The sequence below is a fragment of the Centrocercus urophasianus genome, unplaced genomic scaffold, assembly GCF_019232065.1.
Source record: "Centrocercus urophasianus isolate 14NV4802_14NV808 unplaced genomic scaffold, USGS_Curo_1.0 seq_41, whole genome shotgun sequence".
In the NCBI taxonomy this organism is placed as follows: domain Eukaryota; kingdom Metazoa; phylum Chordata; class Aves; order Galliformes; family Phasianidae; genus Centrocercus; species Centrocercus urophasianus.
Genome location: NW_024884989.1, coordinates 4,916,524 through 4,934,077, shown reverse-complemented (window position 1 = coordinate 4,934,077; position 17,554 = coordinate 4,916,524). Strand labels below are relative to the sequence as shown.

The 17,554-nt window shown below is 53.7% G+C and overlaps 2 protein-coding genes across 3 annotated transcripts; both read right to left on the bottom strand.

Moving 5' to 3' along the window:
* Nucleotides 1–3,848: 3,848 nt before the first annotated feature.
* Nucleotides 3,849–12,591, bottom strand: ARHGDIA (Rho GDP dissociation inhibitor alpha). 2 transcript variants are annotated; one of them, XM_042833424.1, is made up of 6 exons: nucleotides 12,506–12,591; nucleotides 7,380–7,589; nucleotides 6,944–7,027; nucleotides 6,258–6,334; nucleotides 6,022–6,085; nucleotides 3,849–5,580 (listed from the first exon to the last, which is right to left on the bottom strand). In XM_042833424.1, the coding sequence occupies exons 2-6, from the start codon at nucleotides 7,567–7,569 to the stop codon at nucleotides 5,381–5,383; spliced, it is 615 nt and encodes a 204-aa protein (XP_042689358.1). In that variant the 5' UTR covers nucleotides 7,570–7,589; nucleotides 12,506–12,591; the 3' UTR covers nucleotides 3,849–5,380. The 2 variants fall into 2 exon arrangements, with proteins under 2 accessions (XP_042689358.1, XP_042689357.1); XM_042833423.1 differs by having other exon boundaries at nucleotides 12,493–12,572.
* Nucleotides 12,592–12,771: 180 nt separating this feature from the next.
* Nucleotides 12,772–17,498, bottom strand: ALYREF (Aly/REF export factor). Its single transcript, XM_042833336.1, has 6 exons — nucleotides 17,223–17,498; nucleotides 16,894–17,025; nucleotides 14,446–14,593; nucleotides 14,296–14,359; nucleotides 13,959–14,136; nucleotides 12,772–13,055 (listed from the first exon to the last, which is right to left on the bottom strand). Exons 1-6 carry the CDS (start codon nucleotides 17,451–17,453, stop codon nucleotides 13,041–13,043), a joined length of 768 nt encoding a protein of 255 aa, XP_042689270.1. The 5' UTR covers nucleotides 17,454–17,498; the 3' UTR covers nucleotides 12,772–13,040.
* Nucleotides 17,499–17,554: the final 56 nt, after the last annotated feature.

The window sequence follows — 17,554 nt, the reverse complement described above, 5'->3', positions numbered from 1 at the left end:
CTTGGGCGCGCCCCCCGTCCGCCGTCGCCGATTGGCAGTCGGCCTCTCTCTCTTCCCGCGGGTCGCCATTGGTCTTCTTCCCCCCTGCGTCGGCCGCCATTGGCCGGCGTCTGCGTCTCGCGCGGCCGTTTGCCGTCGAACGTGGCAGTTGGGCGGTCCCGGCGGGGGGCACTGCGCCTGCGCGCAGGGAGATGCGCGTGGTGGATTCTGACTGGGCCGTGTCCGCCGCCCTCTGACCTGAACCGGAAGTAGAAGCGCCTCTTCCTGTGCGCGTTTCTCTTGCCTAGAGGAGCGTGTGGGCACGTGACGCAGCGCGGTGTGTCGTTATGGCAGCGGGGTCTGGCCTTGCTCGGCTGTAGCGGTGGGCACGGGCCGCGTTCCACGAGCAAGGTCCGGACCGGAGGGCGAGGGGCTGCTCGATTTCTCTGCGGCCTCCTCCTCCTTCCTGCAAACCTCAGGGCCTGGAGCGAGCGGCTGTCCTGCTAGACAGGAGCCCCTCCACGGCTCGGCATGAAGCTCGGCTGCCACGCCCTGCCCGCAGCCACTGCCCCGTGGAGAACGTGCGTGGCCTTTGGCTGCAGGGTTGGCACGCAGGGGCTGCCCATTGATAAGGGCCGGGCCGCACCCCACCAGCACAGGAAACCTTGCAAAACAGACCTTCTGCTCTTTGCTCTCCTCCTGCTTTCCTGTGCTAGGACTGAGCCACATGTGCCTAAGGGCAGCAGTCCTGGAAGCAAGGAGCTCCCCTATTCTCCATGGGCACTTTCATCTTTTTCTTGACACTGGGAGCAGAAGTCATTTCCACGAGCTTTGGCTGGGAATGGAGCTGGGCTCTTCTCTGGTACAGAAAGAATCCAGCCAAGTTTTAGATGATAAAGCTTCTTTGAGCAAGGCAACCTGCACGCAGCAGCTCTCTTTAGTTACCAAGAGCGTAGCCTGCAGGGTGAGAGAGGTTCTCCCTCTTTGCTCTGCGCTGGGGAAGCTACATCTGGAGCACTGTGCTCAGTGCTGGGCTCCTCCCCAGTTCCAGGCAGAGAACTGCTGGAGAGACCACAGTAGAGGGCTACAGAGATGATGGAGGCCTGGGGCGTCTCCTTATGGTGATGGGCTGAGAGCCCTGGGGCTCTTCAGCCTGGAGAAGGCTGAGGGGGAGCTGATCAATGCTTATCTATATCTAAAGGGCAGGAGTCAAGCAGACAGGGCCACGCTGTTTTCAGTCGTGCCCTGCAATAGGACAAGGGGCAATGGACATAAACTGAAACCCAGGAAGTTCCATATTAACATGAGAAAAAAGTCATTTGAGCGTAGCAGGCAGCCCAGGGAGGTTGTAGAGCCTCTGGAGATATCCAAAACCCACCTGGATGCTTTCCTGTGAAACCTGCTCTAGGGAACCTGCTTTAGCAGGGGTTTGGACCCGCAGACATCCCTTCCAAGCCCTACGATTCTGTGATTCTGTTGTGACCTGACAGCAGCTGCACAGGGCTGCAGGCACAGACATGCCAAGCACCCAGGGTGGGGAATCGGCTGCTGCAGAAAGCAATCCCACGCTCGCTCACACTTGGCTGCCTCACAGCTTGGCTGGTTCCATGGCAAGAGAGTGTTTGGCAGCCACTACTCTGAGTAAACGGGGGATAAGCCCCACTTATCTACAAGTGGGGCTCTATGGGGATGCTTCTTGCTGTAGGGGCCAGGCTGTGAACTGAGACAGCTCTTGCCAGAAAAGCATCACCTGCTGCTGGCAGGGGCAAGTTTTGCAGCAGCCAAGGAGAAGCAGCAATTCTGCTGCCAGTAGTCTCTGGGCACGAGGTACTGAGCCTCCATGTTGCCATACATCAGCTGTGCCAGTGGGGCCCATCTGCAGAGCCAATGTTTGCTCGGCTGTGCTGACGAGGTAAAGCAAGCCTGCTGACATCTTGAAGGTGCTGCAGCCCTCTTGTCTCAGTAGGGATCTTTCCTCATGGAATGCAGCATCCTGTCCTTATGCCTGCCTTCTGGCATTCTACAGTCTATTTCACTTTTAAAAAATCCGTTTAAATGTCCCTGTACTACAATGCCTACAAAGAATAAAGTTGCACAGAAAGGGCACTGTTTGCACACGTGCAGCACGTTTCCTCTGATGTCTTGTAACTGCTGGGACTGTAACCTGGACTGGAATGCTCCCTGACTCCCATACTTGACCAAGCAGCAGCACATGAGGTCTAAGCCCATAAACATAGCTCTCAAGTGCTGCTGAGACATTAACAAGTTCTCCCACTTCCTCCAGGTCTCCCAGGCTGCCTTTGGAGCAGATGCATGTGAACCCTGCCACGCCTGAAGCGCTGCAGCCCTGCTGCTTTGCAGTAGCAACTGTCAAAGACAAAGCTGCTACAACACACACAGCCACTAAACTAGAAAAGCAGCCCAAGCCACTGTTGTGCAAAGATTTATGATACGCATCACCCAGAAAGAGCTGAAGCTTCTGCTTGGAAACCACAAGCAGTGACAATCCCCATGTCCTCCCAACCGCCATGTGCTGCTCAGTCCATGAGCAAAGCCATGCGTGCCCTGGGCTGCCTATGCCTCTATGTGGCTGCAGGCTCTGCTGCCTGGAGGCAATGCCCAGCCTGCTACCCTGCAGCTGGTCCCACACTCTGGTGGATACACAGGCAGTACCACCTCTGAGCTGCAGCCCTCCTGTGTGTCCATCCCTCCCCCCGCTCCCCCATCCCCCTGACATCATACCTCACCACACCCCACACAATGATCTGTCAGAAATATTAACGTCCAGAGTTTGGAAAGACTTGCCAGGGAGTTGAAGATTGCATCAGACAGGATCTAACTCTGACACTTAACTGCCCACAGAGTGGCTGTTAGGGGCCAGCACAAGGAGAGCCTTTGTATCAGCACATCTGGGCTCTAACTGACGTTCGGGTGACATCTGCTCGAGGTCCTGCTCCTCTGCTGCCTCTCACATCCCTGTACCACAGCAGAGAGGAATGCAGGAACACGCAGCTGGGCACAGCTGATGGAGGGAGCAGCACCAGCAAAGCATGACTCTTGAGTGCAGGCTCTCACAGGTGCTGACAGCACTTCTTCAACTGTGCAGACAGCTCCTGCCCTGCTGAGCATACTTCACAGGAGCCCTTTCACTCACAGGTTCTGAGTCGAACCATTTTCTTCAGCTGCAGCCTCTGACAAACACGGCAGCTTTCAGGGGACTGAGAACAAAGGAGGCCTTTGCTGTCAGCACAGCAGGTTCCCTCTCGTGCTCAGTTCTTAGTTCCCATTACAAGCTCACAAGAGCAGGGTTGAGCCATTTCTACAACTCCTGCATTCTTCAGCGTTTCACAGCGTAGCTGCAGTTTCTTATCCTTATCACAAACCAGCTCTGTAAACATCCGCAGGCTCTTATCACACATCACCTCTCCTAGGTTCTGTTGTCCCTCCAAATGCTTCCTCTGTTCTCCTGACCGCACAGGAATTTCACTTCATGCTTGCATGCTGGCGCAGGCCAGGGCTCAGAACCCACCTGCTCCCTTCTAGCAGGAAGTGCCCCTGACCTCACAGTCTCTGAGATCCACCATGTTCCTCCATGTCCCTCCTTCTCACCCTTCATTCTGCAGGCCACACAGAACTGCTTAGCAGCAAAAGACTGATCTCAGACTGAAGCTTTTGAGAGCAGCAAAGGAGAAACATCAGTGGGGGTCTCTTGCCTATTGTGCTCTGGCAAGGACTTCCCCAGACCCCATAACATGACAGAGAGAACCCAGGGATTCTGCTCTCCTCCCCACCTCTGAGATTTGTGGAAGTCAATTCTGGAATAGAAGTTCTGCCACTTCCTATCAAAGACCCAGAACAGATCCAGAACAGTCAGTTCAAAGATTTTATTTAACTGTCATAAAAGGAGAAGCAGACGATGATTCCAAACCTGTTAACCTGGGTCTAGCATTTACAGACAATATGCACCAAATCAAATTAACAAAAATCTCTCTAGGGGCAGGGCAGAGGAGAGTTAGAGGCAAAGACGTAGCTACGAGAAAGCCACATGTACTTGGTCCCAGTTCTAATACAACCTCAATGTGGGAGGATCGAAATAAGAGGGCTGCGGAGCTGGAACATGCCTGCCCGGTGGTCGGGGGGTCGCAGGCCCCAGAAACCCCCGTCACCCCCAAGTGCCACATCAGCACAGCCACGGGCAGCAGGCTGCACTGCTGCAGGCTCTGCTACGGGCACAGGGGAGGAGGGAGTAGAGTGTCAAGGCAATAAATACTGACACGCCAGGCACAGATTTTAAAGGCAGAACAGATACATAAGGCATTAACCGCTTCTGAATACTTGACCATTGCAAGCTCTTTGTTGATCGCGTCAGGAGAGCAGCTGCAGAAACAGACTAGTCCATCCTCAGCCCAAAACAGCTGGGAGGGCAGGTGCTATCCTGGTATTTCAGTGCTTTGCAGCTACTTTGGCTGCAATGAGAAGTCTGAGGTGATGGCAACACTGGTGACTCTCGCACCTACCTGCCTCGCAACCCCCTCTGTGCCGTGGAGGCATTGGGGCTGCCCAGAGAGTCCAGAGCTCTGCATACTGGGCCAGGGTTCTGCCAGGCCAGCTCTCTGGACACTGGGAGGGATGGCCTGGGGAAGGGGCTAGATGTCACCTGGGATGTCATACTGCCCTCCCTTCCAGGGATGTCCAGTCCTGAGTGAAGAATGGACCAGCAGCAAAGCGGGAAGTTGTGAATCTTTCCTAATATTCCATGAGGGGCGTGACCAAAATGAGTGCCATGTCAACAGACAGGGGGGGAGGGTTGGTGGCATTTAAAAAGTGTAACAGGGGCAGGGCCCCCTCCCTAGAGGATACGTGTTACACATTAAGGCATCATGGTTACGGGGAACATCCACAAATGAAGGTGCCAGCATTCTCAGGACACCAACTGGATGGAAGGGGCAGGCTGAACATGATTTTAGCCAACAAAGAGATTCAAATAGCTGCCTGGCATCAAAGTTCTTCAGCTACTTGGAGGCAGTAGCTACCCTGAGCTGTGCACAGGAAAGCTAAGCACAGAATCCTACATAGAATATAGGAATCTCTTCTTCAGCACCAACCAGAATAAAGGAAGGTGAGAAGCAACAAAGGGCCTGGCAAAGGAGCAAGTGCTCCCACCTCTGTGCTGGGACAGAACGGCCCCAGGACGGGCAGCTGGAGATCAGATGCAGACAGCATGGTTTGGTCAACTGGATTCAGTGATTCTCTGGGGAGGGGGCACGTTACAAAACTCTGATCAAATTTTAACAGGGGTGAAAGGTAAGGGGGTTCCAATGTCAGCACTTTGGTACAGGGAGGGATTTCTACGGTAGCCACTGTCTGATTCACGCTCTCTGGGGATTAGCTTTGGGAAGGGCTAGTCCTTCCATTCCTTTTTGATGGTCAGGTTCCACTCCCAGGACAGGTGGTCAGTCTTATCATCATCTGTGAATTTGGATTTGATGTTGTAGCTGCCCCGGGCCAGCATGCCCTTAGGAGCTTCTTCCATGGGGGTCAGAAACTCGTATTCCTCTGCTCGGGGGCCATAGCTCCCAACCATGTACTCAGTCTTGTCAACTAGGAGAAAAAGAGGAAGAGGGAAGCTATTTAAGAGCTTCCAGTATATTTGGGGCGAGGCTAAAGCAAAGGGTTGTTACTGCTACAATTCACAAACAGTAAAAGCAGCTGTAAGAACATCACCCACATTAACGGCTCCATTCGCTCCAGAAACAGCTCCTTCCACAGGGAGCAAAACCCAGCACTCGTACCTCTGTCCACACACAGCAGCAATCTGTTCAACTCCAGTCTCCAGCAGTGACTGCACACCAAGCTCAAGCACAGCCAGCACAACAGGTGCCTCCCTGCAGCACAGCCAGAAACCTCCACAGCTTGCCACTAAAAACAGCCTCTTCCCACCGTGAGCTGCTGGGTACCCACACACAAGCCTCCATCACGGCAGCAGAAAGAGCAGGATGCTCCTCACAAAAAGCAGTACCTGAACTTCAGAGAAGCACTTACTTTTCACTCCTTTCCGGAACGTGTGCTGAATATATTTCAACCCTGACACAATCTCCCTGTTAACCTGCAGAGACAAGCAAAGATTGTCAAAGACAGATCTCCACACGCTGCCCACCCCACCCACTGCAGGGAAATATTTCCTCCATCACACCCATTTGGGGGCCTTATGATGGAGCTGCAGTAATCAGGTGCTCCAAATTTCACCAGTTGTTCAGTTTGCAGATCTGAATTCTTACCCTAAAGGAGATTTTTATCCGGTATTCCACACCTTCCTTCAGCACAAATGCTTGCTTCTTATAGCTCTCCAGGTCACCTACACAGAAAGTAAATGATTGCTCTGAGTCCATTTGCATCGTGCTCTGGGATGGATTTCAGCTACAAGAGGTGAAATGGACAGTATCTGCAGCAATGGGGGACTGGATCCTTTCTGCTTGTACTGCATGCATTTTATCCTGTTGTTTTTACAGTTCAGGACTCTCCTTGATATGCTGCCTGTGCTACTTGAGGTGGCCAAGTGCTGCTCTGGGAAAGGGAACTGCAGCATAACAATGCACTTCACTCAAGGATGTTCCTTTGTAGATGTCTGCTCCAGAGTTGTCACCATCTTGAAGGTGCTGCTGGTGTCGCTGTGCAGGCTGGTGGACAGCTGGCTCCCCCAGCTGGCAGCTCATACATTTATAAAACTAAGGCAGGCAATGTAGAGAAAGCAGAAAGGCCTTTGCTGAGATAGGGATGCTGAGATGCAAGCTGAGCTGGGAAATACTCTTGACTGGGCTACATGGCTCTGCATCCAGCAGAGGGGCATTTTGGACATGCAAGTGGGCTGCCCACCACAGCATCAGTGCCTTGGCGGGACCTCTCTGAAGATCCCACATCAACCAGCTTTGACTCAGAGAAGAGCTGCTTTTGTTTCCCAGCTTACCTGTCAGGTCCAGCTCCAGAGGGCCAGGAGCAGTAGTACAGACCAACGTCAGTTTGGTCACCACCACGTTTGGAGCATTGGGATCTAGAAGACAAAGAAAAAGGCTGTTAAACAAGTGGCCCTTGTACCAAGCAACTCATTTCTCCTTCCAAGGAAGTTCTTAAAAGTGTAAGAAAACCAGTGAGGGCTCCTCTCTGTGTTATTTACACCCAGCCCACCTTCTCTCCCAGAAGATCTCCCTCAGAAGTCAGAAAACGACCCCTCAGTCCCACTGCTCTATTCCAGGGGCCACTGATCAGCACTGGGGCAGTGCAGACACTGACCTTTATTCTCCTGGCTACACTCACACCAAGTCTGGGGAGAGATCAGCTCCCAGTCAGAGCTCAGCAGAGCTGAGGCTGGAGAGTCACAGGTGGAGCTCTGGCCTATGGCTCACCTGCAGTCACGGTGACAGCACCAAGCAGTGCCTCCTTGTACTTGCGCAGGCTCTCATCATCCTTGTCCAGCTCCTGGATCTCCTGGATGCTCTTCTGAGCAGGTGGCTTATAGTTAACGGAGTGTTCATCCTCCTCATTCTCAGCTGCGATTTGGGCCAGCTGCTCTGCTGTTGGCTCCTGCTCTGCCATCCTCACACACGTGAGTTACACTGAAGCAGGGAGGAAAGAGGTGTAACTGTAACTGTCTGCGGCATATTGGGACAAACCAGCCCTCCCAAAACAGCCCTGACTCCGCAAGTCCCTCTCGCACCAGGTCCCCCACTGGCTGTCCTTGGAGGAACCTCCAGGAGCACACTGCTGCCAAGGACCCGTGCTCCCCAGCCTGCCCAGCCTCCCTCAGCAGCCCAGGTCCCATTTTCAGCCTGTGCAAGGAAAGGAAAAAAAAAATAATCAGCCTCTGTGCTTTGTTCAGCAGCTGGAACAGATAAATAGCCCACGCCATAGAAAAAAACAACTCCTCCACATGAACAACTCAGTGATGCTTTCATTTGCAATAAACTTGAGCACAGAATAAACCCAGTTCAGTTCTGCTTCTCCACAGTACAACCTTATGAGGCAAAGAACGGCCCAGCCCCACCGCTGGCTCAAATGCCAGAAGCCTCAGCTGCAATCTGGAGCTCACAGTTTGTAATTCAATCAGAACCTACAATGGAAGGAGACACCTGGCTCAGCTGACCTCATCCTGATCCTTTCCAAAGATATGTGTCACAGAGCTGGGCAAACAAAGGCCACGGGTTGAAGACTGGCGTGTAGCTTGGCACTGCTTTGCAAGCCCCAGAACACACTTCTAACCAGGAAACACCCAGCTGAGGGCTGGGGAGATTGATGCCAACACCCATCAAAACACCTGGAAAAAGCCAATACTATCCTCAGTCATTCTTGATGCACCACCAGGCGTGTTGTCCTAAGGGTGACCCTATGGCAAACATCCACTTGGACTGCTCTGAGGGCTTAAAAAAACTCAGCTGACAGCTTTTGAAAGGCTTCTCAGACAAGTAAAATCTTCCACAAGTGCCATGCTGATGGATGCAGGTATTTCTGTTATTACCTGGCATTTCCACATCCCGTTCTGCATTCCTGTCTGGAGTCGTGCATCAGCACACATGACTCACACTGGAAAACTGCATTCTTTGCTCTGGCATCTAGTTTCCAAGTAAATCAACACTACGATCTTAATTATGATCTCCACGCGCTGCCACAGAACACCAGAATACATCCAGAAATGCTGACTTGTTAAGGAAAACCCAAAGTCTGCCGCACAGGCTACGCTACATAAGCCAACTGCTATTTGCTCTTCTCATCTTTGAACTAGCTGACATAATAGCCCATAACTCAACAACTCCATTCCTACCCAATGTGTCACCCAGACAGGGAGAGAAAAACCTGAGCGCTGGCACTGAGCACACAAGGCTCACAGAGCACATTTTGCAGTGACACAAGACAAGTTGTGCAGATGCCGCAGCCCGTCTGCCTCCATCTTGAGCCTGGCGACAGCTGCAACAGCACAACAGCAGAGGTATGAGTATATGGTGTTTTTAGCCATAAACATTAGGAAGGTTCTGCCAAGGAGACAAATGAGAGCGAAATGTTGCACATCTCTGCCTGACGACTACGGCTGATCCAGGGCAGGGGAACGGCCGCCAGCGCAGCCCCAGGGCCGTAGCTCAGTGCTGCACTGAGACGAGGTGCTGTCAGATCCCATGCGAGTGCACCCCCAGTCAAACCCAAGAGCAAATCTCCTGAGCTGTCCTGGGCTGGCAGCACCTCCCAGCGAGGCTGGGATGCCAACATGGGTACACAGAGGATAGGGAACTTGCAGTGGGCATCAAAACCTGAGTGAGCTCCACCACCAGACAGTGGGTGGGGAGAGATGCAACACATCTGAGATTTCTGCAGGGGCTTTGGGTCTGTGCAGGAGCTCTTCCCATCACACCTTCCTACACACAACTCAACAACCACCCGTGCTGGCCCCTCACTTCACAGCCCTTTTGCATGGGATTCTCCAGGTCCCTGGCACTGACTGCCATGGAAATTTACATTCAAATCTTATGACATACATGAGCAACTGACTAGCTGTCACCCTAGTAAATCCATATCAAAACCAGTCATTTCCTTTAGGCTCCCATCCAAAAAAGCTTCCAGGCTTGAAGGCTCCCAGAAGTGTTCAACAAACACTTACTCAAGCATTTGTTCCAGTGCTTAATCTCATTTTGTCCTCTGCTTCGGCTCCAAGCCAGACTTCGCTTCCCCCCCTACCCCTCAAGCACCACAGGCTGTCACCCCATGGAAGTCCACCATGGGTGGAAAGTGGCTCTTCAAACTGACCCAAAGTCACCAGAAATAGCAAGAGATGTTCCAAACAGCAACTCAAGTCAGGCCGGGTTTCAGCTCTGCTAGGAAGCACAGGAAAAATGCCACTGTGCCTCCTGCAGGCTCCCTGCAGCAAGACCTGGAGAAGCCTTCCCATCGAGCTGGCTGCACCACAGCCCCTCTGCTGCAGCATTCTGATGGCACCGTGCTCCCACTGAGCCTGGCTGACCCTGCTCCCAGCACACAGCATTATGTAGCCTCACATCACGGTGCTTCAGCTGCTGCCCTGAGCGTTCTGCCAGGGAGAAAGGAGGCTTCCAGCAGCATCACCAGGCTGCTCCAGGCTTCTACAACAACACATTTATTACAGACCAGAATTAGTAGAACAGAACTGTGCAGGTGCATGCAGAAGCAGCTGTCGCGCTTGCCAGGCAAAGCAGAGCTGAAGGACTCAACACATCAAAACACTGAGTCAGGCATCCATCTCATGCTGTGCCCAATGTCCTGCAGGATCGTGGCTCCAGCACACACAGCCTGCTGCTGCAGAGGTGGGGGCAGAGGAACGGGGACCTGAGGCCACAGCCCTTGTGACTGAAGCCTCCCAGAACACCAACCTCCAGTAGGCAATGTGCACCTTCAGCCCCAAGCCTCATACCGTGGCACCACCCCAAGGCCTCTGCAAGGAATTCCCCCTCAGCAACTTTGAAACCCGGAAGGCACCTGCGCTCTCTGTGCGGCACCGCCCGTGCCGATGGCTCTCTGACTCCAGAGACACACCTGGCTCACAGAACAGTGCAGCTCCTGCCTCTGTGCTACCCTGCACTCAGCCCAGGGTGGGTCACAGGAGAGCACTGTGGCCCCAGGGATGTCTCAGAATGTCTGGAAACGGCAACTGTCACCCCTCAGATCCTTGCTGGTCACCGGGGCCTGCAAAAGGCAGCAGAAACCAAATCGCTTCCCATCTGCAAATCTGCACTCAGCTGCCCGCGCTGCTTCCTGAAGTCAGCAGTTTCCCCTAGATTCTCTCAGTATTTTTAGTGCAATACCAAGAAGCTATAGCAGCAGCAAACACAAGAGCCCCACCTTCTGCCAGATAGAAAAAATGCTAGGAAAAGAACACCGTTAACAGGCAGGGATGAGCAGTGATTTCTTCACAACCAGGGCTGAGATCCCAAGGTACTTGTGCAGTGACATAAGAGAGGTCAGAGTCTCCTCAGATGAGCTAATTGCCTTCGGACATCCCTCAGCTCAGCCACGGACAGCCACAGCACCAATTCAAGCAGTCCCCACCCTTCCTTTTTTCCCTGCAGCACAAGGGAAAGCTCGTGGAGCTGCACAGCAAAGCCACTTGGAATGCAATGCGGCTTTCTGCAAGGTTACTTTCCACACAGGTCGGATCACCCACTGCGGTTCATCTCAGGGCTGCACATGCTGCTGAAACAGGAAGCAAGAGCTGCTAAAACCAGTTCAAGCAGCACAGCCGCCCCGCATGATGGCAGCTCGAGGGGCCAGACCTGAGCTTGCCCAGAGCCAGGTCTAATACCATGGCAGCAGCGGGGCAGTGACCCCCCCCAGTACTGCCTGCAGGCAGGTCTAGCTAGCCTCACAAACACGGGGCTGGGAGCTCCGGCAGTGTTGCTGAGCAGCTTTGTGAGCAGCTTTATGAGCGCGTGAAGAACTCCCGCCTTGCCCGAGGGCAGATCCCTGCCAGAGCTCCAGGCGTGGGGAGGAGGAGCTGTGGGGCCGCACAGCTGCTGCTGCCAGGTGCTCTGCTGCCAGATCTGCAGTTATGCACGCTGCTTGTGACACTGCCCCGGACTGCAGTCCACCTGCAGGTATCATCTGCCATGAGCATCACCAGAGAAATGAGCAGACAGCTCTCACAGCTTATTGGGTTTAAGAAGCCCCTTGCAGCCTCATACTCAGAACACAAACAAGCTGCATGGTGAGTGCTCTGCAGCTGGACTGCTACCTGTAATACGACTGCAGAGCTACAATACGACCACACTGCAGGAACTGCCACACGTCTCCTCAGCACCACGTGGAAGCGGTCTCACTCAGCATTTCTGGGACAAGAATACCTGCACTGGGACCACTCCTGGAGAACTGAGACCACAGACCACTCTGGGCTGGACCCAAAACCTTCACAGCAACAATTTAGCTGCTTGGCACAACCTAGAGCTCTTCTCTGAAGAAAAGGAAGTCACAGCTCCCAGGCCTGCCGCAAAGCGCCTGCTGAGGCAGGGAAAAGGCATCGTCCTTCCGCCACAGCCACGAGGGCACGGCAGCTCGGACACCTCGTACTGCTGCTCCAACCCTTACCCTGCCCGCAGCACCGGGGCTGAACCGAGCTCTTGGTCTAATGCAAAAAGAAACCAACCCTGGGGAAGTCGCCTTCAAGTTCCTCCTTTCATAACTGGAAACTATTTATGGAGAATCTATTTGAATCCGGCCGACCCGAGCAGCCGGCAGGACCCGGTACGGCAGCAGCGGGAAGGACGGCCTCGAGGACCGAAGGCGCCGCGCTTCGCTCCGATAGCGGATCCGCACCCGAGCGCTCCCTGCCGCCCCCCTCCCCAGGGAGGGCGCCCACTGCCCCCGCTCCGCGCCTCGGCCGCGCCCCGGCCACTCGCATGGCGCTGAACCCGCGGGACCCGGCCCGGCCGCATCGAATAGGGCGGAGCTCGGCGCCCTCCGCCCAGTACCCGCCGCTCCGCTCCGCTCCGCCCTGCCCCGCCGTACCGGTCGCGCTCACCCTCCGCGCTGCGGTGACAACGCCGCCGGGATCCGCCCAGCCGCCCGCGCACCCCCGCACTTCCGGGACACGCCCGTCACTTCCCGTTATGCGAGGGCGCGCCCCGCTCCTCACTTCCGGCCGCGACGCGGCGCTCTGATTGGCTCAGGATGTACGCGCGCGAGCGCGGCTCGGACCGCAGAGCCGGGGCCGGTGGGCAGGGCGGGCGCGGGAAAGGAGCGCGCGGGCCGACGGGGCGGCAGAGGCCGCCAGGGAGCAGGCAGAGCTCTAGACACGGTTCTATTTTATTACGGCAAAGGTGAAAAAGCCACCTCGGCCCAACAGGCAACCAGTAAAATTTATCCCAAAAATAACTCGGTACAAAACGGGTCTGCTTCAGAATTAAAAAAAACCTTTACATGAGTTTAAAACCTATTCCAAAACATAAAAGTAAAACAAATTCCATCCTTGATATTAGTAGCCACAGTCGCACACCCCTCCCGCCACAGAGCATGGAATGAGATGTCTGGAGTCCTTCCATGCACTGCTCGCCACTTTAGCTGGTGTCCATCTAGAAGAGAGCAGAGAGGAGCGTCAGCAGCCCACCACAACCCTCCCCCCAGCCCCGACCCTCCCAGCCCTGGCTGCCAACCCCAGGATGCTGCAGCTTCAGTAGCAGAGATGCAGCCCCAACCCCAGCGCCACAGTGCCTACTGGCTGAACCTGACCTGCACCTCAGTACCTGGGCAAACTCCCTACATCACACTTCTCGCTCCTCAACCTAAAGCCTTTTCTAACTATCATCATTTAAGCACCTCTAGTTTCAGAGAGCACTGCTCTAAACCACGTTTCCACAGCCATGTTTCTAGAATTCATCTCACTTCATCCATGCTAACGCTTCATTTAATCCCATTTCTACAACATAGACCAGCATGTTTCATGATGCACTACATCATGCACAAATTTAATTTTGATTCGCAGTTAAGACTTCAGTCTTGCTGTGGCACAACATTTGAGCTCATTCTGAATGAAAGAAATCACATGCATTGCTCTGTTCACCCAGCTCTGCATTAGGGTCGTGCAGGCTGTGATCATCACTGACTTCTTTCCTCTTCTTAGCACCAAGGCAGTTATTTCATGTGTTTTTTCTTTCTGTTTTTCATTTTTCTAGCCTATTATCTCTCTGGGCTTTGGTCCATAGCTTTTGTTCATTACACATCTTGGCTACTGCCAATTCTGGCTGACACAGGTTGCAACAAGCCAGGGGAAGTTGGAAAAGGGTCTATTTCTTACTTATGAGCAACAGTAGTTCTGGAGAGCTAAGGCAGCTACAGGAACAGGGCAATGCTCAGCTTTAGAGGGAGGCTATTTAAGTCCAATGACCTGAAAAACAATTCCTCTTTCCAGCCAGCTGCCAAAGTTTGTCAAAAAGACACCACAGGGTACCTGTGAACATCATGCGAGCAACACTTACCCTGGCATTGTAAGCATCCAGCTGTGCATCTAGTTCTTCTGCAGAGAGCTGCTGTTTGGAAGTTCTTCCAGCCCCTCTGCCTCTCCCTCTGCTCCCACCACGACTACCTCGCCTGGTACCTCCACCACCAAATCCTCCTGTACCACCACGGTTTCTGGTCATGCCACCTCTGTTTACGCTGTGATTTTTAAAAAGCAACTGTTATAGTGCATTCTGGTTAACCCCAACAGGCACTCAGAAGTTTGCAGGACACGAGGAGGATCCATGCTTCCTAAACAGGCCTGTTCACTGCCGTGCTGACTGACACAGCGACTCCCGCGGCAGTACGGCTTCTCACCTCTGTGCTGGTCTCCTCTGTGTGTCTATCTGTGATGTAACCAGCTGAATGTTCATGGGACGCCCTGCAGGAAAAGCAGCCAGTTACCCTGTGAGTGTGGCAGGTACACAAACGTGTGCAGAGGAGCACGCGACAGCCACGGAGACTCACCATCCAAGGGGACTCCATTGTACTGCTTCATAGCTTTCAGAGCATCTGCTTTCCTTTCAAAATGCACATCTGCTGTCCCTAGACTGCGCCCAGATCTGTCGTAGTGCACTGCCGCCTTCTTCAAGGTCCCAAATTCTGCAAAGAGTTCCTGAGAAACAGAGGGAGAAGTGAGGATGCTTCAGTCAGCGCCGCAAACAGCAAAAGCAGCCCAGACAAGGCGCAGGCAGCTTCTGCTTTCACCAATCACATGTACATCCCTGACATCTCACAAAAGGCACCAATGAGAGGAACACAAGCCATTAAAGAGTTCCAAAAAAGCAGCCACAGGTGGCAGAAACAAACAGGACTTCATATCCACCGCTTGAAGGGTGCCTGTAAACAAAGCAGCCTCAAGGTGTGCTGACCTGCTCCTTTTCCCAGGGACACTGCCGGTCTTTCCTCAAGGTTGAATCAACAGAGACACTGTTTGAAAATAATCCAGACCCTAATCAATTTCCCAAGGGAAGATCATCCATACAAATGCAGAAATTCATAAAATAACCACAATTTCTATGCGCTAGACTTCTTTTTTCTTAAAAGCTTTGCTAGACCAGGTGCAATTTAAAGCACAGGCCCTTCCAGAGCTTAGGGATGTTTCTGAATAAACTGAAACCAGGAAGTCTTCTACTGAAGTACATCATTCACCATCACAAGTGATGGAAGACTGCAACAGTGGAGCCATCCATTTTGTTTCAGATGCTGCATCTAGTACACCATCTAGGGACATCTCACTACTCTGCAAGTTTTTACCTACACCCCATGCTTCAAAAGCTCCCAATGCACAGAATTGTCAGGTGTCCAAAGTGGACACCACGGGCTGCCTTTCACATCAACTGCAGCAGAGCCTGAACACTATTCCAGCCACCTCTACGAATTCCTATCCAAGCATTTGAAAAGAGCACTATAAATATTTTCACTTCTGAAGCCAGCTGCACTTTAGGCAAGCTTGCCAGTAAGTTTCTCCATTGTGTCCATCTACTGGACATGAAACATTAGCACAGCACTCAACAAGCTTTCTGGAAGACAGCACCACACGGGAGGAGAGGTGCTTCGTCACATCCCTGCCCTGCAGAGAAACTGGAGCCACAGCACCACACAGCCTCCTCCAAGAGCAAGATGTGCAAGGCTCCCTCCAGCCCCTCGTTCCTGCAGACAGCACTGAGCTGTGCAGTGCCATATTAATGACACGATCAGCACGGAAACAAAGAATCAGTGCAGCTTAGTGGGAAATCATGGGATGGGCAGTAACAAAGAGGCACAAGCCCATTAAGTCAGCTTTGCTGCTACATATAACACATGCACAAGTTTGTCTGCTCCTGCAGGCCAAGCCAATTGTGGGAAGGAAATTCTCAACTTGCCACAAACAAAACACACAAATTCCTTACATTGAGATACTTCACAGATTCACATTTTACATGTTGGGCCTGATTACAGCAAACAGGAAATTTATTTCAACTAAACTTACTTGAGGAAAGAACAGCGATTTTAAGTGCATCACTCAATAAATAGGTGACCTAAAAAAGCCCACTTCCAATTCTCCTGATGCACAGAGATTGGCATAGGGGTGAACAGGAATGAATTAACAGAGGAAGAAAACATAACAAATTTTTTTTTTTTCTTTCTCTGGTGGGGACACAAGGACCAGAAACCATCCAAAGCTCTTTGCAACGTGACTAAGTCAGCAAAACCCTCCAGAGTGGATGCTCCTTGGATTTGCAGATGTTTCTGCACACCTTGTTGCCCACAGGTGAAGCAGCCCCACAGCTGTGCAGGCACACTGAGCCCTGCCTGCCTCAGCTCTGCTGCAGACAGCCTGCACCCAGGGCAGAGCAGGAACAAGGGATTTAGCTGCAGTTGGTACCTCAGCTAGAACATTCAGCTGTCACAGGATACACATGGTAATTGTGGAAATGGCAGCATGAGTGAGCAGGTACTCCCTCATAAATCAGACTTCTGCCACTGATGCATCTATAAGAACACCTTGCCACTGAACAAAACACAGCTTTAACAAAGAAAGTACATAAACAAGTACTATGAAAACATAGCCAACAGATGCACACATACAGTTACTGAACCTCTGGAATTACACAAACCTTAAAAGCTCACACAGCCTGCGACAAGCTCTGCAGTCATAGAAAGACTAAGCTAAGGCAGCTTCCCCCACACAACATCATGGCAGAGCCATTTATTATGCGATTATGTACAGCCCCATAAAGACCGTGGCTTTTCTGAATACAGCCACTCCAACTCCTCAGAACAGGGCCCCAGCAGTGCCTGCAGCACAAGGCCAAGCACCGTACAGAGGGCCCTTCCAGTGGGAGCAGGGCCAGCAGTGTTCCTGCAGCCACCCCCTGCATCCAGCACCAATGTTATGAATGAAACCCCCCGGGAACAACCCCGAGCCCGTACCTGGATATCCGCATCTGAGACGCCGAAGTCCAAGTTGGAGACGAGCAGCTTCCCGCCGGTCTCCACGCCAGCGCCCGCCCCAAAACCGCTGTCGAAGAGGTCGTGCTGCCACTTCTCGGGGAGCTGTTTCGGCTGCAACGACAGGGACGCCTCGCTGAGCGGCGCCGGGGCCCGCCAGCACGGCCCGGCTGCCGGCAACAGACAAAGGGCCAACCGCCCCACCGCCCCCACCCCGTCCAGGAACCGCCGCCGCGCCCTCCCGCCCCGCGGACCGGCCCGCTCCCTCCGGGCCCCGCCGACCAGATGCCGCCCCCGCTCCCGGCCCGTACCCGGCTGTACGGCGCGGGCCGATTCCTGCCGCCGCCCCGGGCCATCACCGGCCTGTTCCGCACGGGGCCGCCGCCCGCTCGCCCGGCTCCCACGCCGCCCCGACCGGGCCCGCCCCCGCGGGTGACGCCGCCTCGGCCCCGGCCGCCCCGGCCACCGCCCCGGCCGCCGCCGCGCTGGCTTCGGTTGAGCTTAATGATATCGTCCAGGGACATGTCCATCTTGTCGGCCATGATGGCGGCTCCGCTCCGGGGCCTGCGCTTCCGGCCGCGCTGCGCCGACGCCGGAAGCGGAAGAGGCAGGGCCGGCGGCGGAGGCGCGGTGCTCGCGCGCC